At 43.2% G+C, this 25,755-nt stretch overlaps 1 protein-coding gene across 1 annotated transcript in view; it reads right to left on the bottom strand.

Annotated features, from left to right (window-relative positions):
- LOC126235573 (MFS-type transporter SLC18B1-like) overlaps positions 1–25,755 on the bottom strand; it is a 331,857-nt gene that overhangs the window by 139,510 nt on the left and 166,592 nt on the right. Inside the window, exon 5 of the mRNA XM_049944291.1 lies at positions 17,641–17,709. Within this exon, the coding sequence (XP_049800248.1) occupies positions 17,641–17,709 (69 nt within the window). The remainder of the gene's footprint in view (positions 1–17,640; positions 17,710–25,755) is intronic.

Genomic DNA, 25,755 nt, shown 5'->3' with positions numbered 1-25,755 from the left:
GCGGACCATTATCAGTAACAAGAGTAGAGGGGAGGCCTTCCAAAGAAAAAATTTGGGCGAGAGTACTGGTGGTTGCCGCGGTGGTAGGCGACGTGCAACGGACAATGAAAGGAAAGTTAGAGTAGGCGTCAATTACGAGGAGCCAATAAGTACCTAAAAAGGGTCCCGCAAAGTCAGCATGAATGCGCACCCAGGGCTTCTCAGGCGAAGGCCACGGTGACAGATGAATGCGGACCCAGGGCTTCTCAGGCGAAGGTCACGGTGACAAAGATGAACTCGGGGCAGCGACCTGTGACGCACAAGGGCCGCAGGCAGCGACCATGTGTGCTATTTCAGGGTCGATGCCAGGCCAGTACACATGATGGCGCGCCAGAGATTTTGTGCGAGACACACCCCAGTGCCCTTGGTGAAGGAGGCGCAAGACCGAAGCACGCAAAGACGCAGGTACCACAACACGCAGCGAAGCATTGTCAGTGGAGAGGAGGATAACACCATTCCTAGCCGTGAGGCGGTAGCGCAAAGTGTAGTAGTTCCGCAATGGATCAGAAGTCTTAGCGGATGGGCGATCTGGCCAACCCTTCTGAATACAGTGTAAAACCCGGGAGAGGGTAGGGTCAGAGCTCGTAGCAGCCGCCAGCCTGTCCCCAGTGATGGGGAACCCGTCCACAACCCGCTGCTCGGCAACATCCAGGTGGAAACACAAAAGTTTGTCCCTATCGAATGCCTGATCAGGACCCATGGGAAGGCGAGACAGAGCATCAGCATTTGCATGTTGAGCCGTTGGCCGGAAATGAATCTCATAATTGAAACGAGACAAGTAATGAGCCCAACACTGGAGGCGGTGTGCAGCCTTGTCGGCAAGTGATGTTGATGGATGAAACAAGGAAACAAGTGGTTTGTGATCTGTAACAAGATGAAATTTTGAGCCATAGAGAAAAACACCAAACTTATGAAGAGCATAAATAATGGCCAAAGCTTCTTTTTCAATTTGAGAATACTTTTGTTGGGCATCCTTGAGCGTTTTGGAGGCATAAGCAATGGGTTGTTCCAAACCATCAGAAAAACGGTGCGCAAGGACTGCACCGACCCCATATTGAGAGGCATCTGTGGCAAGAACAAGATGTTGGCCAGGTCGATAAGTAGCCAGGCACGGGGCCTGTTTCAGCATAGTCTTCAATTTCTGGAAAGCCGCATCGCATGACGCGGACCAGTGAAAAGGCACGTTTTTATGCAACAGGCGATGCAACGGCTGAGCCACTGAAGCCACAGATGGTAAAAACTTGTGATAGTATGCTATTTTCCCCAAGAAGGCCTGCAGTTCCTTAACAGATGTAGGGCGAGGAAGGGCATCGATCGCAGCGACAGTTTGCTGAAGCGGACGAATACCATCCCAAGAGAGTTGAAACCCCAAGTACGTGATAGATGCCTGAAAAAAGTGTGATTTCTGAAGATTACACTTAAGACCGGCAGTCTGTAAGACATGAAAAAGTGTGCGGAGATTTTGAAGATGTTCTTCAGTGGTGGAGCCAGTGACAACAGTGTCGTCCATGTAATTGATACAACCAGGGACAGGGAGCAATAATTGTTCCAAGAAACGCTGAAAGAGAGCAGGGGCACTAGCAACCCCGAATGGCAAGCGTTGGTATTGATAGAGGCCGAAAGGCGTGTTAAGGACCAGAAACTGCCGGGAAGCAGCGTCGAGAAGAAGTTGATGATAAGCTTCTGACAGGTCAATTTTAGAAAAATACTGGCCTCCAGCAAGTTTAGTGAACAGTTCCTTAGGACGGGGCATAGCGTAAGTGTCTATGAGGCATTGAGCATTTACAGTGGCTTTGAAATCACCACAGAGACGAATATCACCATTTGGCTTAGCAACGACAACGACAGGAGAGGACCACTCACTGGAAGTGACAGGAAGCAAGACCCCTGAAGTAGTGAGACGATCCAACTCCTGTTTTACCCAATCACGAAGGGCCACAAGAATGGGCCGAGCCCGAAAAAACTTAGGCCGGGCAGTGGGTTTGAGCATGATATGAGCTTCAAAGTCGTTTGCATGGCCTAACCCAGGAGAAAAAAGGGACTAAAATGTCGTCAACAAGGAATCCAGTTGAGCATAAGGAATAGCATCAGAGACAATATTGATAGAGTCATCTATGGAGAACCCAAAAACGCGAAAGGCATCAAAACCAAAAAGATTTTCTGCGTTGCTCTGGTCGACCACAAATATGGGAACAGTGCGAACGACGGATTTGTAAGATACCTCAGCATTAAACTGTCCTAAGAGAGAAATCTTCTGTTTATTGTACATCCGTAATTGCCGAGTGACAGGTGACAGGAGTGGAGAGCCCAACTGAAGATACGTCTGAGAATTAATTATAGTGGCAGCAGAACCGGTATCCACTTGCATGCGAACATCTCGACCAAGGATTTGGACAGTGAGGAATAACTTCCATGAAAGGGAAGAAGTGCAATTGACAGACAACACAGAATGAGAATCAGCGTCATGTTCATGAACATCATGTATGCGGTCAGATTTGCAAACGGAAGACACATGACCTTTCTTTTTGCAATTGTGATACACAGCCCAACGTTGGGGCCAATCCTCGCGTGAATGTTTCATAAAACACTGCGGACATGAAGGAAGTTGCCGGGGGTTTTGCTGCAGTTTCTTAGCGGGTTGTTTACGGCTAGGCCGAGGCTGCACGTGGGAGCGCACTGCGGCCACGTCGGCCAGCAGGGACGCGCCGCACGCGTCGTCAACAGCGCACAGAGGTTGTACGTCCCCGACATCATCCTACGCCTCTATTTGCGCCCCAGCGGCGCGAGAAATTTCAAAAGACTGCGCAATGGAGAGAACTTCATCTAGAGTTGGATTTTCCAACTGAAGGGCCCATTGCCGAACTTCTTTGTCGGGCGCCGACCGGATAATAGCATCCCGTACCATGGAATCGGCATAGGATTCTTTGTGAACGTCAGTAACAAATTGACACTTTCGACTGAGGCTGTGAAGTTCAGCAGCCCAAGCACGATAGGATTGATGTGGCTGTTTTTGACAATGATAAAAGGCAACACGAGAGGCTACCACATGCGTTTGCTTTTGAAAATAGACAGACAGAAGTGAGCACATTTCAGCAAAGGACAAAGATGCAGGATCCTTCAAAGGAGCCAATTGCAACAACAACCGATACATTTGATGTGAAATCCAGGAAAGGAACAGAGACTTACATGGTTGTTCGCCCGTGACATGAAATGCCAAGAAGTGCTGTCGAAGATGTTTTTCATAATCAGACCAGTCTTCCGCCGTCTAGTTGTAAGGAGACGAGAAACGCCCCGCATTTGACGCCACAACAAAATCGCGAAGCGTTTGCTGTTCAAGGAGATTTTGCAATAGTTGCTCGACAGTAGCCATGGAATCATGTGGGTCAACGGTGAAAAGGAAAAATCCACTACCTCGTCGCCAATTGTTATAACGTCAAGTTTAACAAATATATTTCAGAATGACACAACACATGTAAGTCACAGAGTAAGTTGACAAGCAAGACATGTGTACACGTTAGCATTCGAATGAGCACTGAGTCCCAGTCTAGCGGCCGCTGCTCGGCTGGCCGCTTAGGTGGCGCAGCTGCTGCATGGCTGGCAGACAGCGCTGCACGTAGAGGACGCGCGTAATTGCGTGGCGGCGCTTTGAATGATCGGCGAGTCACAACACACAACTCACACACAAATGGCCACTTCCCACTGTCTCCGGATGCTGAGGCCTGACTGCACCCCAAGAGAATATCTGTATGGAAGAAGAACTTTTTTGTCGAAAGGCTTGAACATTTTGCAGTCTTTTTCATTGTGCCTGTCTGTGACTCAAGGCATAACCCAAAGAGGTGAGCAGCTATCTATCCTTTTCATATTGCTGTTAACATACACTGATCAACAACATTATGACCACTTACCAAAAGCTTGTATGGTCACCTTTGGCATGGATAACAGCAACAATGCATCATGGCATGTAAGGAATGAGGCCTTGATAGGTTGCTGTAGGGAGATGGCACCACATCTGCACACACACAAGTCACCTAATTCCTTGAAATTCCTGGGAACGCAGTGATGAGCTCCGATACCACATTCAATCACATCCCAGATGTGTTTGATCACGTTCAGACCTGCCAAGTTGAGGAGCCAGAACATCAAGTAAACTCACCACACTGTTCCTCAAAACACTCCATTACATTCCTGACCTTGTGATACGGTGCATTATCTTGTTGAAAAATGCCATTGCCATTGGGAAACACGATTGTCATGAAGCAGTGTATGTGGTCAGCAACCACTGTACCATATTCCTTGGCTGTCATGGGGCCTTGTATGAACTCTACTGGACCCATGGATGCCCATGTGAATGTTCTCAAGAGCATAATGCAACTGCTGCCATTTTGTCTCCATCCCACAGTATAGGTGTCAAGGAGTTGTTCCCCTGACAGACAATGGTTTTGGGCATGATGAAGAAGGTATTGGGATTCATCAAACCATGCAATGCTCTGCCACTGTGCCAATGTACAGTGGCGATGGTCACATGTCCCATTTCAGTCGTAGTTACTGATGTTGTGGTGTTACCAATGGCACATGCATGGGTCATTGGCTGCAGAGGCCAATTGTTAGGAGCATTCAGTGCACTGTGTTCATACATACTTGTACTTTAAACAGCATTAAAGTCTGATGTTAGTTCTGCCATAGTTTGCCACCTGTCCTGTTTCATCAGTCTGCTCAGCCTATAACGTAATGAATCTGAGTTGGCACCTCCTTTCCCCACTAATTGTTTTAAATGGTCATTCCACTTAAGGTTGCTCCAGATAGTTACTCCTAGATATTTTACGACAGATACTGTTTCCAGGAGTTTGTCATCAATAGTGTAACTGTACTGTAGTAAATTTTTCTTCCAATGTATGCCCAATATGTTACATTTATTTACAAGCAGGGTCAACTGCCATAGCCCGCACCATTTATCAGTTCTCTAGCGGTCATTCTGCAAACTGTTACTATCATCTGGCATTGCCACTTTGTTATACACAATTGCATCATCTGTGAGCAGCCTTAAAGAGCGTCTGACGCTTCCTACTAAATCATTTATACAGGGTGAGTCACCTAACATTACCGCTGGATATATTTCGTAAACCACATCAAATACTGACGAATCGACTCCACACACCGAACGTGAGGAGAGGGGCTAGTGTAACTGGTTAATACAAACCATACAAAAATGCAAGGAAGTATGTTTTTTTAACACAAATCTACGTTTTTTTAAATGGAACCCCATTAGTTTTGTTAGCGCATCTGAACATATAAACAAATACATAATCAGTGCCGTTTGTTGCATTGTAAAATGTTAATTATATCCGGAGATATTGTAACCTAAAGTTGACGCTTGAGTACCACTCCTTCGCTGTTCGATCGTGTGTATCGGAGAGCACCGAATTACGTAGGGATCCAAAGGGAACAGTGATGGACCTTAGGTACAGAAGAGACTGGAACAGCACATTACGTCCACATGCTAACACCTTTTTATTGTTCTTTTTCACTGACGCACATGTACATTACCATGAGGGGTGAGTTACACTTACACACGTGGTTTCCGTTTTCAATTACGGAGTGGAATAGAGTGTGTCCCGACATGTCAGGCCAATAGATGTTCAATGTGGTGGCCATCATTTGCTACACACAATTGCAATCTCTGGCGTAATGCATGTCGTACACGCCGCAGTACATCTGGTGTAATGGCGCCGCAGGCTGCCACAATATGTTGTTTCATATCCTCTGGGGTTGTAGGCACATCACGGTACACATTCTCCTTTAACGTACCCCACAGAAAGAAGTCCAGAGGTGTAAGATCAGGAGAATGGTCTGGCCAATTAATGCATCCTCCAAGTCCTATGAAATGCCCATCGAACATCCCGTCAAGGGTCAGCCTAGTGTTAATTGCGGAATGCTGATACCACATACGTCGATGTGTTTCCGGTGGGACATTTTCGAGCAACGTTTGCAGATCATTCTGTAGAAACGCGATGTATGCTGCAGCTGTTTGGGCCCCTGCAATGAAGTGAGGACCAATGAGGTGGTCGCCAATGATTCCGCACCATAAATTTACAGTCCACGGTCGCTGTCGCTCTACCTGTCTGAGCCAGCGAGGATTGTTCACAGACCAGTAATGCATGTTCCGTAGATTCACTGCCCCGTGGTTTGTGAAACCCGCTTCATCGGTAAACAGGTAGAACTGCAACGTATTCTCTGTTAATGCCCATTGACAGATTTGGACTCGATTATTAAAGTCATCACCATGTAATTGCTGATGTAGCGACACATGAAACGGGTGAAAGCGGTGACGATGCAGTATGCGCATGACACTACTTTGACTCAGTCCACCGGCTCTCGCAATGTCTCATGTACTCATGTGTGGGTTCATGGCAACAGCAGCTAACACACCAACTGCACCCGCTTCTCCTGTGACGGGCCTGTTGCGGACCCGTTTGCGTGCTACGACCATACCTGTTGCATACAGTTGGCGGTAGATGTTTTGCAATGTGCGGTACGTTGGATGCTCTCTGTCCATGTACCGTTCTGCATACACCCTGCAGGCTTCAGCTGCATTTCGTCGAAACTCGCCATAGATGAGTATCATCTCCACCTTTTCAGAGTTCTAATACACCATGGTCACAGTTCCTACAACACTACACTATCACAGACATCTGGTAACACGGTGTACTACAGTTGGTCTGCGTGCGGAGATGAATGCAGAATAACAATAGCAGCAAGTGCTACATGCGGACACTGCGACAGCTAGACCAAACCACAACAGTGCACTACAGCCACACTCGTAAACACGGTCGTCATCGTAAACATGTCCCTGCAGATGCTGCTCGCCGACCGTGGCCCGTGTTTGTTACAACACACAACTGAATGTCGGAGGTTTCAAGCGTCAACTTTAGGTTACAATATGTCCGGATGTAATTAACATTTTACAATGCAACAAACAGCAATGATTACGTATTTGTTTATATGTTCAGATGTGCTAACAAAACTAACGTGGTTCCATTTAAAAAAACGTAGGTTTGTGTTAAAAAACATCCTTCTGTGCATTTTTGTATGGTTTGTATTAAACAATTACACTAGCCCCTCTCCTCACGTTCGGTCTGTGGAATCGGTTCATCAGTATTTGATGTGGTTTACAAAATATATCCAGCGGTAACGTTAGGTGACTCACCCTGTAGATATACATTGTAAACAGTAACGGTCCTATCACAATTCCTTGGGGTACTTCAGAAATTACCTCTACATCTGCTGATCTTGTTCCATTAAGAGCAATGTGATGAGTTCTATCTGCAAGGAAGTTTTGAATCAAGCTGTAACTCTGCTCCGATATGTGACAAGCTCATACATTTTTTCACTAAATGGAAGTGCAAAATAGTGTCAAATGTCTTCCTGAAGTCAAGGAACATGACAATCTGAGTGCCATTATTTACAGCACTACAGATCTCATGGAGGAATGGAGCAAGCCGAGTTTCACAGGATCTCTGTTTGCAGAATCCATGTTGATTTTTATAGAGAAGATTTTCTTTCTCAAAGAATGTCTTAATTCTTGAGTATAAAAAATGTTCCATAATTCTGGAACAGATTGACAACAACAGTAGAGGTCTATAATTGTGTGCATGTCCTACAGCCCTTCTCAAAAACAAGAATGGCCTGCGCTTTCTTCCAGTCACTAGGTACATTTCATTGTTCTAATGATTTATGATAAATTAGTTCTAGAATGGGAGCAAGTTCTTTCAAATAATCTTTGTAGAATCTTATAGGTATCTCATCTAGTCTTGATGCCTTTCCACTACTAAGTGATTAAAGTTGTTTTTCTATTCCGCAATAATTTACCTCAATATTTGCCACTTTGGCGTTCATAGCATGATTGAAAGGAAGGGCCGTGTTACAATCTACCATGGTGAAATAATTTTGGAAGACTAAATTCAGCATTTCAGCCTTCTCTCTGTTATGTTCCATTTCAGTGCCAGTATGAATAGATGATTTTAACCCATTTACTGATTTTACATATGACCAATAACATCTTAGGGTTTTTACTCAAATAGGTTGACGAAGTTTTACTTTCGAAGTGACTGAACGCTTCTCTTATTGCTCTCCTTACACTCATTTTTGCTTCACTCAGATTTTGTTTGTCACCTAGGCTTTTACTTGTCTTGAGTCTAAGATGAAGTTCTCTTTGTTAATTTCACCCAGATTAATTCACAATCAAAATCCATGATAACGTCACAAGACCTCATTGAATTCTTTACTGCCATCATTGGCAACAGACTTATCCTTATGAAAAATATTCCAATCTCAACTTAGGATTTCATTGTCATTAACATCTGCTTTCCCCAACTTTCTGTCCCTAATACTACCTGGGCATTATAACCTTTAATAAGCAATACTAATTCTAGGATCTTTCCTTGGATGATCCTGCAGTTTACTACAATCATATTAACCTTTTCTGTTTCTGATCTGTGAGGAAAAACATTCTCTGAGGACCTTGTGAATAATTTCTCAGGCAAATTGTCTTTGATCCCAAGGGAGGGTGTATCTAACCTGACTGCCGTGTCAAGCTCAGCTTACGATGTGGATAGGAGGGGCACGCGGTAAGCACACCGCTCTCCTGGTCATTATGGTGGTTTTCTTTGACCAGAGCTGCTACTATTCTGACCTATTAAGAGGAACCCTACAATTCTGCACTCGATAGTGGAGGCCAAGAAATTTGTATCCGATACCACTGCAGAGTTGTCTGGCCTCTGGGTTAAACCTTCCACTCTGCTCCAAACCAGAGGACTGAGTGCAATGCTAGTTGCCGTCACCAAATTATCCATCTGCCAAAAGGAACTGAGGATACCTTCAAAACCCAAGTGGCAAGCATCATTCATGCCAACATGTTCCACTTTATGCAACCCAGTGCACTTGACAGTCAGCAGCAGGGTCTCCTCCACATCACAGATGAGACCTCCCAGCAAACATACTACATGTACATTGGCATTCTTTCTGCCTTGCCTGCTATTTCCCTGAGGGGGGTCCATCTCCTGCCTAACACCGGAGCTCCCAATGACAAGCAAACTCACCCTCTTCACTTGTCCAGACTGCAGGAAAATCAGCCACTGGTCCAACAGGAGAGGCATTCTGTGCTGGCTCAGAGTTGTCATCAACACTGTACCTGTTGCTAAGGCTTAGGGAGCCAGTCATATGACCTGCTCCCTCTTTTGCCTTTCACCCAGTAACACACGAACTCACCAATGTCTCTCACCTACTCTCGAGCTAGGAGAGGACTGGTCAGATCTTGTGTATCAGAAGATGCATTGACACCCAGGTCACTAGGGGATTCCAATGGCACCAAAGGTGTCACAGGTCTCATCACGAGTGCCCTAATGTTGCTGCAACTTCAAGCATTAGCCAGAAGCATGTCGACAGTAGCCAACGCAGCTTCCAGCTGTTTACAGACAGCAATCAATTCTCCTTGTCTTTGGTCACCGCAACCACAGTCCCTAGCCACATCATAGTGTGTAAGAGATAAATATAAGATCTGAAATGGTGCTACTGAGTTTAGAATGTATGCAATACATAACAAGGAGAATAAAGAAACACTAAAAACTGCTCTGTAAATTTCTCTATACCCTGAGATAGCAGGCTCTTAAACAGAATAAATTTCTTTACTCAACTCTATCTGTTACTAGAAACTCTGCTTACCCAAAAGCTACTGCACGAGATAAGTATGCAAACTAGAATGCACTGATATAAACTATATGGTGTGTATCAGCAAGAGATTTAAACTTAGCAGCATCTGGACCTTCTTGAGGTGGAAAAATTACACTAGGAAGTCGCCTTACAAAAGATTTACACTAAACCAAAAACTTAGAGTAATTTGCTAACCACTTAGTCTACACAGTAAAATACACAGGTGTAGTTAACTTCTTTACAGGAGCACACAGAGAAAAATTAAGTTACTGTTTATCAGACAACTGCTGCTGCTGCTGCTGCTACCGGTGTTCTTGCGTCTGCTCGGCTCAGCATCTGCCAGTACACTCTAGACGTGGTTTCACCATGTGTTGAAGACATTCACCGCAGCGCTCCTCAAACACCCAACATGTCATGCAGTTTCCAAAATGCTTGTGTTGAGCCTCTGGGCCATCACAATCCGATCTCAGTCAAACTGAGTTACATCACTCGTATTCCCCATTCTACAGAAGGACAGCAGACTCTCCGATACTACATGCACTGTACTTGTGTCTGACTAGCATCATCCCCCACCAGGTGACACTCCTTTCACCCAGATGGGTTTATTTCGATAGTAGGTACGTGGTCATAATGTTCTGACTGATCAGGGTATGACAAAGACATCACAGAAACTTATCCTGTACCCTGTATTAACAAAAACTATCACTCTATTGTTTAATGCTATTCACACTTTTGCCATCTAAAATTAATCAAGTAAATTAGAAAAGAAGTAGCTAGTTTAAAGAAGCTACTATTAGTGGCTTCATATTTACTTTCGAATATCTTAACATCAGTGTTCATAACTCTCTTCTGTACACATTTCAAAAGGCCAAATCTCCATGAATATTATTTCTGTGCCTTGTATTGTGACTGTATGCATCAGAGTTCACTTGAAACAAGTTTTTACTATCAGCAACAAAAAATTTAAGGAATAAATGTATTGCAAAATCAGTGTAAGAATCCCAAGGTCCTTCAAGAGAAAAGTCATTATTACTTGTTCAAAACAGCATAATATGAGCCTTTGTGAGTCTCCATAAAGCTTTCATTCCAGTTCAGCAACTAATCTGACATTCCATATTCTTCTTGGGCATCGCTTTGTACTACAATATCTCAGAATATGTCTTTGCTTTTGTTTGTCAAAGGACTGTGTTCTATCAGAAAGTTAGCAACCACACAACAGACTGGCTGAAATCTATGTTCTCTCTCTCTCTTGGTACCACTGTAGAAATGTATCCTATTAAACTGTTGTCCACAGCGAACAGTTCCTAAAACAGTGGTGGCCTGAGAGTGAACCTCATCTTCAAGACCTCCAACACACATGGTCTTCATTGCACTCCTGCATGTTTACCAGTAACATCTACACACTTTCCAAGAGGGCATTGTCTCAGTTTTTTCTTATCTCTAGGAATCCAGCATAGAACTTACTTGGTCAATTTCCCACCCATTCTCCTTGCTGCACGTCCTACACACCTCCAATTCACTTTATTAGATTACAGATACGTACTCTCAGAGGCACTTATTTGTTTACTTGTTTTTCCTAATAATTCCCAACAAGCACATCTCCTTTCTTCAATGGACAACTCTCAGTTTTTGAGTGGCTTTTGCATCAAAAGCCCATGTCTTATTCTAATAATTCAAAACTGATTATAGACACTGACTGCAAAGTTTCCATATTAAGACAATCTGGAAGTTCAATTTGGAAAACCCTATTTAGTTTACCAAAATTTTCCAGGTCATATTTACTCCTCTGATTATTTCTTTTGTCACCTATCCAGTTGTTGCCTGAAGCTGCCATAACCAAACCCACCAACTTTTTCTAAGTACTTCATTGTTAATTTTTACTGTTTTCTTTTCAATGTATGTATTATTAATTATTCCAGTGTTATCATAATTGATTTCAGACTACTTTCAAGGTTGTCCTATTAAGCTTTACATACACTTCATATACCCTAAAAGACCAACAGCAAATTATCATCAGCAAATGGATCAGAGGTTGGACAAAACTATGGAAACACCATGAGAAACGCACACTTGCACATGAATGCAGTTGTTCTCCAAGCTTGCACATTGTGCTGCTGTGTTTGACCATGATCGCCATCTGTGCAATGTCCAGTGCCAGTCATGGCCAGAACAGTGCTCTGTGTAGCTGTGAGTGCATTATGTTGGAGCAAGTGAATTTTAATATGTGTAGATTCTTGGTGCTCATATGATGGTTGCTTCCATAAACAAGGTAGCCAAAGTGTCTGGTATTTTATGAGACATGTAACAGAGATTTATACCACATACAGGGAAACTGGAAATACGTCACCTGCTAAGTCATGATGTGGAAAAAAACTGTGTTGGGTGATCATCAGTCACTGGAGAGTACTGTGAGTAAAGATAAGAGGACAACAGCTGCAAAAGTTACAGCAGAACTGAATGTCACACTTGCATGACTGTCACCACAAAAACAACACAAAAGGAGTCCCAGAAGGAAGAAATTGGAGGGTGAGCTTGAACTCCAAAATGACTCATAACTGATGGAAACCCTTGTAACATGGAAACATGATGCCAAAGCCATAGAACCTGTGCTATAGAGTAATGGAAGAATTTGATTTGGTCAGATGAGTCTTGTCTTAGATTGTTTCCAATTTCCGGCCAAGTTTATTTCCAAAGAGTGAAACATGGCAGATGTTCAGTGATAATTTGGGCAGCCGTTATCATGGTATTCCACTGCGTTCCAAGAGGACAGGGCCCCTATTCACATAATCCAGGATGGGTTTTGTGAGCACATCCCCTTGCCGCAACAGTCACCCAATCTCAATATTATTGAGCCTTTGTGATCTACTTTGAAGAGAAGGGTGCACGATCGCTACGCATGCTATCAAGTTACCTGAACTTGCAGGTATTTTTCCAGAAGAATGGTGTAAGATTCCCTGGAAACCCATACAGTGCCTGTATTTACCCATTTTGACATGAATGGAAGCTGTTTTGAATACCAACCAGTTTTCTACACTGTATTAGGCATGGTAATGTGTTGCGTTTTTGGTGTTTCCTTATTTTTGTGTGACTCCTAAATGTTCCATAAATATGTATTCCTTCTTTGTCTGTTTGGATTTTACAATTTAAATCTATCTTTTGGGATACTGAAAAATGTTTTGATGATATGGAATACCCAAGCTACTTTTGTATCTGCACCATGCTATGTAAAATTTCACTAATTAGTAACATGAGCCTTAGAAATTGAATTCCTTACATTATTACTTTTTTAACCATCCTGCCAGACAAACAAATGGAAGATATGCGCATATTAATATGTGTAGTATCAACCATGTACATGCACTGGTAAAACTGCTGATACTGCAGGCCAATCATATGGTCTTCCATAATGGCTAATATATGATCACCCAGCAGTACGCTCTCTCTCAGTTACTGTTAGCTGACTTTGCCTCCACAAGTGAAATTATGACTGCTGGTGCTGTTTACCAGGACTGATTCATACTTATGTGACATAGCACATTCGTGTTGAGAAAAAAAAAAAAAACAGAGATAGGCCATTCACACAGGATATGTACATTAGGGTTGCTATAATCTGAAGGTAATAGATCAGTGTGACTTGAGCAGATGTGCAGGATGCCTCACAGGTGTATGCACGAACCATACCATCAAATGAGTGACTTTGAAAGAGGGCGCGTTATTGGGATGAGAGAATGTGATACACCAATCTGCGAAACTGCTACTCGTGTGGGATTAAATATTTCAAAATATTGAAAAATGGTTCACGGTATGCCGTAGAACACAGTGAGATGTGTTAGGTCACACGACCCAGACCAGCCGCCCGAGAAGATTGACACCTTATCTGAATGGCACTGCAGGACAATCGGCGTCTTCCTCAGCTCTAGTGGAACAGAGTAACACATGGTACACTATCAGGGATGACAGTCCTTTGCCTTTTATTATGGCACTGCTTATGTGCGCGTCGTCCATTTCTCTGCCTACCTTTCACAAATGTGCAGAAACATGATAGATGGCAATTGTGTATGGAACAACTTCACTGGGTACAGCCAGGACACTGTGACCAGTGTGACTTATGTGAATGACGTCCTATGACCAGTAGCCACACCCTTTCTGCACAACACCCCAGACACCATTTTTCAGCAAGACAATGCATGACAACATGTTGCTGCACAAACATGTGTCTCCTTGGTGTCATCAGTTGTCAACCTTTTGCCCAGGTCTGCCACATCACCAGACTTGTTGCCAATCAAAAATTTGTGGGATATGGCGAAAAGACAGGTGCAGTGCTGTGATCCAGTGCCAACCACCATAAATGAACTTGGGAACCAGGTAAATGCAGCATGGAGAGCTATACCACATGACACCATTTGTGCCTTATCACATCAATGCCATCACATATGGAACAAGTTATCAGGGTCCATGGCAGACCTTGTGCCTACCTGGCATCAGGACACATGCTAAACCAAGGTGACCAAAATTCTAATCGTTTGTGCAGAACACACCAATTTACATGTCCTGTGAATATGAACATCCTATCTCTAGTCATTCAAGGTGTTCTGTTTTTTCTTGTGTACATTCCTTAATATCAGACTTATAATATGTATGCATAGTGAATTATTAGTACTTGGACTGACATCAGTTTCAAGTAGGAACTACTGCATATTTATTTCTATCTGGCTTACATTAATTTCCATCAAGATTTGTTATTGTTGGTTCCATGAACTAACAGATAATTTTATTCTGTTGTTACAGAAGTTAATTATGTTCAATAAATGTTGTCGGTCTTAAGTGAGCGTTAAAGCAATGGTGATGTCAAGGTCCCAGTTTTGCTTCACCATGCCCGAGAACAGATGTAAAATTTCTGGAGCTTTGGCTGCAACAACTAAACCAGAATTACGTACTGTTCAAGCACTTAACCAGTTTATCACTGAATCAGTCACAGGCCCTGCTAGCCCCTCCAGCATTTCAGCTATTTAACACAGCTCAAGAAGATTGGGAAGTCTGCCAAAAAACTATCACAATGCCCTTTCAGGCATTTAATATTATGTGTACAGATTACTAACAAGCCTTTTTGCTGTCCATGACTCTGCAGTCATATTCCTTCGATCAAAAGTTAGATCCATTGTCCAGTCCATCTTTCTTGCCATTGCCTGGCATGTTCTTTTTATTATCTGATCATTTTTCCAACAAAATACATGTCGTAATGACAAGTTTAGAACAGTTACAACACTGTTAGTCAGACACATCACATTACACATCTTGGATTACTGATTTGCAGGCATTGAATCAAAAATGTAAATTCACAAGGGAGATTGCTAAGTTGTACACAGAAAGTTTATCTAGTAAATGATACAGTGATTCACTTAGCCCCAATGAGAACATCCACATACAAGATTAAAAACAGTCTGATTCCATCCAGAATGCAGTGCTTCAAATTCTACGTTTCGATCTATATTACAAGAGCATTTGAACTGTCACATGTGACATAGCAAATTTTTGAGCAGACATTGACTTTTCACACAAGGCCCAGAGGCATAGTGATACAGCGCAGCAAATTGCCAACACAGGTTCTACAGTGGTAAACAAATTCCACTCAGCAATGGCCACCTAAGCACATTCTCAGCAGTCCTGGGCTAGTACCAGGCATTGTTTGCAATGACACTCATTGTTTCAAATTTACCTGGATCATTTTCCAATGCTTTCCACATAGGAATGTCCACATTGTGAAAACAAATATTATAATTGTTTAGGTAGAGTTCACACTGCATAAGTATGCTGTAGCAGTCCCAGCCTTACAAAATAAAAAAATTTCAGGCAGAGATCACGTGCTGGTACCATATAAAATTTTCTTACATGCAACAGTGCTAAACATTCGGGTGATTTATCTTTTTGATATTAGTGCATCAATCTCAGTTGTGAGGCGTGTTTTTTAAGTAAGTACCATTTTGAAATTAAGAAAAGACATGCTAAGATATCTCAATAATTTTATTTTCACATGAAAGCCTGTATCTTAATCTACTTTTCTACATAATTTTCATCAATATTGAAGCACTTGTTATAACGTTGTACCAGTTTTTGAATATCCTCCTCATAGAAGTCTGCTGCCTGACTTGTTAACCACTGCATCACCACTGTGTTGACTTCGTCATCGTCTTGAAGATGCTGACCGCCCAGGTGTTTCTTCAAGTGCAGGAACAGATGTAGTCACTGGGCGCAAGTTCGGGGCTGTACGAAGGATGATCTAGAGTTTCCCATCAAAAAGATGTGATGAGATCTTTGGTCTGATTCGTCACATGCGGACAGGCATTGTCTTGCTGCAAAACAATGCCCTTGCTAAACTTCCATGGACTGTTGCTTTGATTCTGGTGTGACATAGGCCACCCATGTTTCATCACCAGTAACAATTTGGCTTAAGAAATCATCACCGTCATTGTGGTACCACTCAAGGAAAGTCAATGCACTGTCTAAATGTTTGGTTTTGTGCACATCCGTCAACATTTTTGGTACCCAAAGTGTGCACAATTTTTGGTAATTCAAGTTCTCTGTCACAATGCCATACAAAACACTATGAGAAATATTAGAAAAGTCATCCCAAAATGAGGAAATTGTATAGCATCTGTTTTCTCTCACCTTATTGTCCACTTCCTGCACCAAACTTTCATTAACGACTGAAGGACGCCCACTCCGTTGTTCAGCACAGACATTTGTGCGGCGATCATTAAATGCTCTCACCCACTCTCTTACCATTCCATCACTCCTAATGTTTTCACCATAAACTGCATGGATCTCACAATGAATATTGATTGCTTTTAGGCTTTTAGCACTAAGAAATCTTATAACAGCCCACACTTCACAGTCGGCAGGACTCACGATTATCGGAGGCATCTTAAACACTCAGTACACAACGTAAACAAGGAAGAATCAAACTGTAATGGCATCAGTGCGTAGATTAAGGTACAGGCTTTCATGTAAAAATAAAATTATTGAGATATCTTAGCACTTCTTTTTTTTTTAATTTCAAAACGGTACTTACTTAAAAAACATGCCTCATATTAACCAGCCTATATAGTGTGGGTGCTCTCTTGCTCAGTGAAATGATTTCAGTGTTGTGGGCAAATGGCCACAGTGCAGAGTTGCTCTTAGGTCATGTGAGACCTAACAGGTGTCTCAAACACTGTCATTTTTGGTTATAACTAATGGAACATTAGTCAAGGACATATTTGGCATCAACTCATAACTTCAGATGTTTTGTACATCATGAAATGCATTCCACCAATTTGTCAGTACCGTGTGAAGCCATTCACTTTGCATGCAATTCATGTCACTGTTTGAACTGGGTTTGGTTGGTGAATGCAGTTGACTTTTAGGCCCACACTTCCTGAAAGCTCAATGCAAGCCCGAGATTTTGCAAAGCATGAACGATTCCATTGGCTGAAGATGAGGGTAAGATTGAACTAGACATACAGACAACAACAGGACCTTGTCCCACAATTCCTACAGTTAGTGGGCTCGCACGTTATAGCTAGAATACAGCCACTCTTTGCAGAACTGAAGACCGCTACAACCCCAAGTTTCCACGTGGAGCTCTCGTGAAATGAAGCACCAAGGCAATTCATGTTCCCACCAAGTTCAGCCTATGAGCTAATAAACTGGAGTAATTTATAATAATGATTAAAATTAGTACCTTATAATGCACAGCATGTAACAGACATTTCTTTATATTTTGAATCCATGGAGAAGGATGGAAAGGTAACATCAAAATTCAATTATATCATTGAGACTTTCAATGTTTGCTATCATTCAAAACAGAGTTTTCATGAAAAAAAAAAAATATTTATGTGGCACAGCTAATGAACTTACAGAGTATAGAAGTCCACCAACTGCTGGCCCTATGCTCATCCCCATCCCAACGAATGTCTCCAGGATGCCCTGAAACAAGAATAAGCAAATATGTTTATACTATAGGTATCTTGCCAGTGGTTAGAACACATTATAGAGTGGAAAACAGACTTCTGTTATTTCATCTAACATAAAGCTAAGGTACATATTTAATATGATATACTATTGTAAAAACATATTTTAGTGTTGTCAGTACACATTCCGTGTGATTGTGTACTAACAGTGTCTATAACAAGTGAAATATTGCCTGGTCTGATAAAATATGGAAATGAAAGAAGACATCAGGAAACACTATGAAAAATCTATAAAGCAAGCTAAGCATAAAATCTGGAAAAAGGTTAAGGAGCTGCAGATGATATACAGGAAACAATTAATATCAGTTGATAACAACACATATGTAACAAAGAGAAGTAGTAGTTCAGTAAATCTGCAACTTTTACTGTAGTATACATAAAAAAAATTGGAAGAAATGAAGGAGCTACTAGCAACAACAGATGACCCTGACATACCAGCAGTTCCAGTCAAAGTATGGAATGTCAGTCAATAGGAGGTCATGGTGACTCCATAGTTGAGGTACTGAAATGGCTCGAATGGCTCTAAGCACTATGGGACTTAACATCCGAGGTCTTCAGTCCCCTAGACTTAGAACTTCTTAAACCTAACTAACCTAAGGATATGACACACAGCCATGCCCAAGGCAGGATTCGAACCTGTGACCATAGCAACAGCGTGGTTACGGACTGAAGCACCTAGAACCGCTTGGCCACAGCGGCCAGCGAGGTACTGAAACTTAAAGGGTTTTACATTATCAGTGTTTACAGGCTAAAACTGGCTGGCACGGACAAGGTCATTCAGTTTGATTTAACTTATTATGTTTGAGCTCAGAATATATTCTAGGATTCTGCAACAGATGAATGCCAGTGAGATAGGATTGTAGTTTTGTGGGTCACTTATACTACCCTTCTTGTAGGTGGGTGTGATCTGTGCCTTTTTCCAACCACTGGCCACAGTTTTTTGTTCAACGGATCTATGGTAGATTCTTGTTAAAATAGGAGCTAAAACACCAACAAATTCTGTACAGAATACAATAGGGATTCCATCAAGCCTTGGACTGTTGATTAATTTCATGATTTAAACCATTTTCACCTCCAATGATACTAGTGTCTACATCACAATCCTTGTAGCAGTGCAAGAAGTAAACTAGGGAAGTACTTCAGTATCTTCCTTAACAAAGGAGTGCTTAAAAGCAGAATTCAGTATTTCTGCTTTTGCTTTGCTACCATCAACATCAACCTGTGTCTCATCCATTGCTGTATGGGCACTAACTATGTTGTCACTATACTTTTACACAGGATCAGAATTTTTGGGTTTTGTGAGAGATCTTTGAGTGACATAGAGGTAGCCACTGGAAACAACATGCATTTCACACTTGACATCCAAAGAGGTTTCAAGCAGTGTCTTTCTTATCTATGGCCCTATGCTTTGTTTTACACCTACTGTGCTGAAGCTGCTATTTCTTTAAGAAATTTGTGCAGTGATTGTTAACATGGAGGGTCCCTGCCATCACATACTAGGTATATATCTATCCAGCTCTCACTCCCTATTCTTTTGAAACTTGAGTCACAGTCTTCTACATGCTCTTGTCCAGAGGTAAATGTTCTGAGTTCTTCATCATGATTACTGAATATGTAAGTCTTACTACTTCTTTCAGCTGCCATTTGTAATTTTGTTTTTCATAACTGATAGCTGCTTTGCCCTGCCAGGTTAGCCGAGAGTGGTAATGCGCTTTTTCCTCGACTTGGGTAGGTGCGCCGGTCCCGGATCAAATGTGCCCGGCGGATTAATGACGAAGGCCAGTGTGCCGGCCAGCCTCAATGTGGTTTTTATCACTATTCCATGGATTACACCAGTCGCATACAGTTGGGGTACACTAATTCAGTCTTGGGGGAGGGGGGTGGGGGGGGGGGGTTATGAGGTGGCGGTAGGAAGGGAGGGCATCCGGCCACCCCTTAAACTAACCTTGTCAAATCTGATTAACCCTGCCGACCCTGTGTAACCACGGGAATAAGGCACAACCAAAAGAAGAATTGACAGCTACTTCATGATTCATTCACTTTCTATATGTTAATCTTGAAAGAAGACAGGTCTGTTTGTTTCCATCATGAGTGGGTTCCCAAATTATTATCTGTTCCAGATAGTTTTCAAAGAAAATGTTCTGCAGGATATCTTGTCACACCCACCACTTACAATACCGTAATTTTCTGAATTGATTGTTAGATGACTAAAGTCTCCTACAGTGATGAAAGTATGATTGGGGAATATTTGTACTAGATAACTGATATTTTCCGTCTTTTAGTTATATCAGAGTACGGGTGTGGTGATCAATAGAAACATACAATCACAAGTTTATGTTCACCCTCAATACTGAGTCTTGTCTAAACAATTTGATATGCATCTTCCATTTCTATCTCAGTGGACTTTAGTTTCTTATCTTCTACAATAAAGTCACCCTCCATTTCCTGTCTGTTTATCCTTTAGATACACACTTTACTTCAAAATCTTCAGTGCTGTCTCTTTCAGGTTTTAGCCACCTTTCTGTGCCTAGTATTACTTAAGCTCAACTGCTTTTCATGATTGCTTCAAACTCTTTGACTTTGTTGCAGATGCTGCAGCATTTGTTCATCAGGATTCTGGTATTGGACCACACGGGAGATTAATGCTCGCTGGAGCAAATGGATCTCGATGCCTGATAGAGGGCAGTGTCACTGCAGTGTTGCACTTGTTACTGTGTGCACCACCATCTTACCCTGCAAATACACCAACCAATAGCATCCCCCATGGCCAGCATAAATACCACCACACCTCAACTGTTCAGTCAGTCATGTACTTTGCCTGATAGCATTTGTTACTATCTCCACCAAACTACTGAGTACTCACCAATGAATTCACTTTCATATCAGTTTTCTCTCTAGTCTCAATTTGAATTGTGGCTCATAAATGATCTATTGATAGTGTTATGTCGAAAGTTTGTCACATTTTCTTGTAGCCTAAATAGTTATTGTCTTGCTATTATTTTGTCAGGTCCACTCTTCATCTGCCCTATTGCTTGACTCTGGTGTGGATCTGAATCCCGACTACAGGCAGTCTCCCGGCCTTGCGTCATCATCATTTCTCTCATGTTTTTTTTTTTTACATGTGTACCGGTATCCAGATATTCGTGGATATAGCAACTGGAATGCATCAGTAGCACATAGAGATGGAATTGTTACAAAAGTCGCTTCAGATCTTGGTGGACAAACACCGTGTGCAGGAGGCCGCTGTGCCACAGGGACCAGCACCCCTGGCACTTGACACCACATTCCGGCCTCTGTCCTTTTCTCCTTTCAATGATGCTATGGAGGACTGGGACACATATTTGCATCACCGAAAGTAACATTTCATGGCGTTTCAAGTCATGGATGATTCACTGGAGTGGTCGCTCTTTCTGTCTTGGGCATTGCCAGACACATTTTTTCTTCTCTGAAAATTGGCACCTCTGTCTGACTCCATTGCTGTTTCCTTTCAGGAGACCTACATTCTGCTGACTAATTATTATTCCCAGTGCTACCATGTGGTTGCCTCCAGGCTAGAATTTCATTAATACCATAAACAGCCGGGGCAGTCATACTGCTTGTTAGTCATTGACTTACAAGAACTTAGCCGAAAATTTTATTTGCACTAATCAAGGTTGTAAGGCTACCTATACCGATTCCTTGATTTGTGATGTAGTGGCTCAACTGGCACCTGACCCAGAGGTTTGCACAGTGGCACTGAAACTGGATGACCCATCATTAGAGGACATCTTGCGCATCACTCATTCGTTCGAAATTGTGCAGTCAGCAAACAAATGACTCATTGCAAGACCACAAGTGGCGGCAGTTCACACACCACCTCATGTCCCACCCCAGCATTGCAAATTTAGGATGACAGCCAGGTTGCAACAACGTCATGATTCATCTTTGTCCTATGTCTCTATGACTTCTGAGCCTTCAGTCACCCCTCAATGAGAGCTATGGAGGCTGCTCCCTTCATACCCACAGTGTTTTTCCTCTCCTTCCAAAGCAGACTGTCCAAGATTGTTGGACTTCCTGTACATGCTGTGGAAAGATGGGGCACCTCTGTTCAGTATGCCACAGTCGCATGACCCAGCCCCTCCCAGTGCCACAACCACGCTAGGACACAGTATATGTACTGCAGGCAGTAGTCTTCCAGTGTGACCCTTTCGTGCAGAAATTATTTCTCATGCTTCTTATGTCTCACCTGGACATCTGCTTTCAGTTGAACACTGTGGACATTGTCCATTTGATCAAAAGTGACGTGTCTGACTGGGTTCACCTATATTGGTACCACCCTCGCCCAAATTGGTGGCCTATTGTGACGGTTGATTCCTCTTCGCGGGCAGTTATCAATTGCAACAACTTACAAATATGTTATTCGCCTTTGGATATTCTTTGTCATCAACCATCTGTTGGCTACCAACATTTTTGACCTCAAAGCCTTCAAGGCATTTGAATTTCCTATCTCATACAAAGTCAGGGGATGTTTTCACGGTGGTCCCTTTTCGGAAACTGGACAATCTCTGCATGGAGTTTTCATCTCTCTTTCTCTTTGGTGTGTGCTTCAGACTTTCAGGTGCACATACCCTTTGGCTGGATGTCACACCATATTTTTAACATGCCACATTGATTCCAGTGGCCTTGTGGGCTGCCATGAAGCAGGAACTCTGTCGTCGAACGTGTCAAATCTAGTGCATGTGCCATGCCCCTAGTAATAACCTAGAAGCTGAATGGGTCTCCTGGGGATTTCGAGATGATCATCCATGCTCATTCACAGGTAAAAACCTATTCTATTCCCTGGTAAGGAGATCTCCTCACTAAACTGGTTGGGGTTGTATAGGTACAACTGCCTTCCCTTTGGTATTTCCTCAGTCCCTTCAATATTCCAGCGATTTCTGGAACAGTAGAAACAGAATATTCTGGCTTGTTCAGTTACTTGAATGACATTATCACCTTATTGCCACAGGATCTTCCCACCAGGAGCATTAGGAAAAACTCTGCACCCTGTTCACGGCCCTGAGGGACACAGGCCAGTGTTGTCATTTGGAGAAGTACAGATTTTTCCCACCCAGGAGTGGAGTTCTTGGGGCACTGGCTCTCCAAAGAGGGAATCTGGCCTATCAATGAGAATATTGCTGCCATCACTTCTTTATCTCACCCGACAAACTTACCTGAATTACAAGTGTTTCTGGGCAAGCTCAGCTATTACAGTACATTCTTACTCCAGGTGGCCCACATTGCACAACCTCTCAATCAACTGCAGAAAAAGGGGGTCCCTTACACCTGGACCTTGCCTGCAACCAGGCTTCTGTCAAATTGAAAACTATGCTGACATCCACACCCCACCTCACACCCTCTTTTCCTGACTGCCCATTGGTTGTCGCCACCAATTCATCCATCTATGTTACTGGAGCAATCTTGGCACACAGGAACAGTGACAGTTCCAAACAGCCTATTGCATATGCCTCCAAGACCCTGACCCTGGCACAGCACAACTATTCACAGATCAAAAAGGAGGCCTTGGTAATAGTGTTCACAGTCAAGAAATTTAATGTCTACCTTTATGGGACACAGTTCTCTCTAATTGCAGATCTCAAATTATGGATCACAAGACATTGGTGGCACTATTCAGGCCACATTCTAGTCTTCCAGAAGAGAGAACGCAGTGTCTCCAGCACTGGGTGTTCTTCCTCAGTGCCTACAATTATACTATCCAGCACAAGTAAACAGCCCAGCATTCCAATGCTGATGCATTGTCCCATCTACTGGCTGGAACGGACCCACCAGATTTTGACCAAAGGGAGGTCCTCTACTTCCACACCTACGTCAACATACTTTGGATGGTTTTCCCTTACAACCATGTTTGTTGCTGCTGAAACATGCAATGACACCTCCCTACAACAGGTCCTTCACCATGTAATCCATAGCTGGCCTCATTATCTCAATCATTGTTTGACAATAGAGCTCCACCCTTGGAAACAGCTGTCTTATTGTCTCTCAGTTGCGGATGGTATCATCCTTTTGGATACTGACAAATGTACATCAAGTGGTTATTCTGAAGGAATTGCATCATTGGGTATTGAGTTTGCTCCACCAGGGTCACTATGACACGTTCTGCATGGAGATGCTGGCATGCTGCCATGTGTAAAGGCCAGAGATCAATGGCGACATTGAAAATATGGTCTGTAGTTGCGCAGCGTGCACCTGCCACCAGCTGCCCCCCCCCCCCTCTCAATCCTTTGCCCCTGGTCTACTCCTTGCCTCCCTTGGATCTCAATTTTGTAGGCCCATTATTGGTTTTTATATGGTTGGTCACTGTGGGAGCTTATTTGTAGTACCCCTAAGTCATATGCATGGCATTCACCACGGTCGACACCACCATTACTGTCATAGTCCACGTTTTGACCATTAAAGAGTTATCTCACACATTGGTCTCTGACGATGGCCCACAATTCGCGGCCTCTGCCTTTGAGGACTTCTGTGCAGCCAATGACATCAAACACATCTGTAGCCCTCTGTTCCACACTTCCTTCAATGGTGATGTTGAGCGTCTGGTCTGGACTTTTAAGCAGCAGCTGAAGAAGGCTGTGGAATCTTTTGCCACTATAGCAGACTTTACCTTATTTTTCAGCACTTATTACACCACACCAATTATCAATCATAGCCCTGCAGAGCTCCTCCATGGTCGCCATCCTTGGACCTTATTTCATCTGTTGGCACCATCACCATCAAAACCTTGCTCGCATCCCTCTGGACATTACACCCCTTGCATGGCAGTGCAGGCATGATCCTATGGGAATGCTGAGGCTTGGACACCAGCAACAGTAGTGTCCATCTACAGGCAACAAGTTATGTCAATCCAAACACAGAAGGAGATCAAAGTGCCATCATCACAACAAGCACAGGCCTCAGACACAAGCATCCCCCCAACAGCCCCCTCTTCCACCACGTTCTGGTGCCAATTTAATACTATGCCCAGAGCCCCTGCCTGCTACTGCTGACATCCCGTTGTTTCCCTGGCCCTCTCCTCTGGCTCCCTACAGATTTGTGGTTCCCCCTGGAATGCCCGCTCCAGCGATATCCCAATGGACATTGCCGAATGCATGCACTTTTTCTCCACAGCCTACAGTTGATTTGACAGCACCTTTGCCCCTACCTTCGTTTCACATTCCATGACACTGTCCATGCAATTTCCACTCATATGCACCAGTTTCAGGTGGGAGGGATCTGATATCAGGCCACACTGACGTTGAATGCTGCTGGAACAAATGGACCTTGATGGCCAATAGAGGAGAGTGTCACCACAGTGCTGCTCTTGTCTAGTGGGTGCGGCACCATCTCACCAAATGAATACACTGGCCAATAGTGTCCCTTCTGGCTGGCATAAATATCGCCGTGCCTCAACCACTCAGACAGTTGTGAACTTCACTTGATAGCATTCGTTGCTATTTCCACTGTACTACTGACTACTTGCCAATGACTTCGCTTTGATATTGGTTTTCTCTCTGGTCTTGATTTGGACTGTGGTTCATACATGATCTGATGACAGTGTTGTGTCAAAAGTTCATCCATTTTGTTGTAGCCTAGATTAATATTGTCTTGCTCTTGTTGTGTCGGGTCGGCCATTCACCTGCCCTGTGCACTCTGGCATGGGTATGGGTCCCGACCACAGGCATTCTTCCCACCTTGCATCATCATTGTTTCTCACCTGTTCTCTGATGTGTGCACCAGTATCCAGCAACTCACAGATATAGCAAGGATTGTAATCACTTCACCTGTGGCAGCTGTTTCTATGGATCTTATCCCAATACTTGGGAGTCTCCTACTGCTATTGTCATCTGGAATGGATGGAAAGTCACCTATGTTCCTTTGAACATACAAGCATGAGACACATGGTTGACAGCATATGGCAGTTTGGGTCTGACCATGAGTCATGCTTAGATAGCCTAATGGCAAGGTGACCACTTGCAATAAGCAGGAA

This window comes from Schistocerca nitens, chromosome 2, assembly GCF_023898315.1.
Source record: "Schistocerca nitens isolate TAMUIC-IGC-003100 chromosome 2, iqSchNite1.1, whole genome shotgun sequence".
Classification (NCBI taxonomy): Eukaryota; Metazoa; Arthropoda; class Insecta; order Orthoptera; family Acrididae; genus Schistocerca; species Schistocerca nitens.
This window is presented reverse-complemented; position numbering and strand designations above follow the sequence as displayed.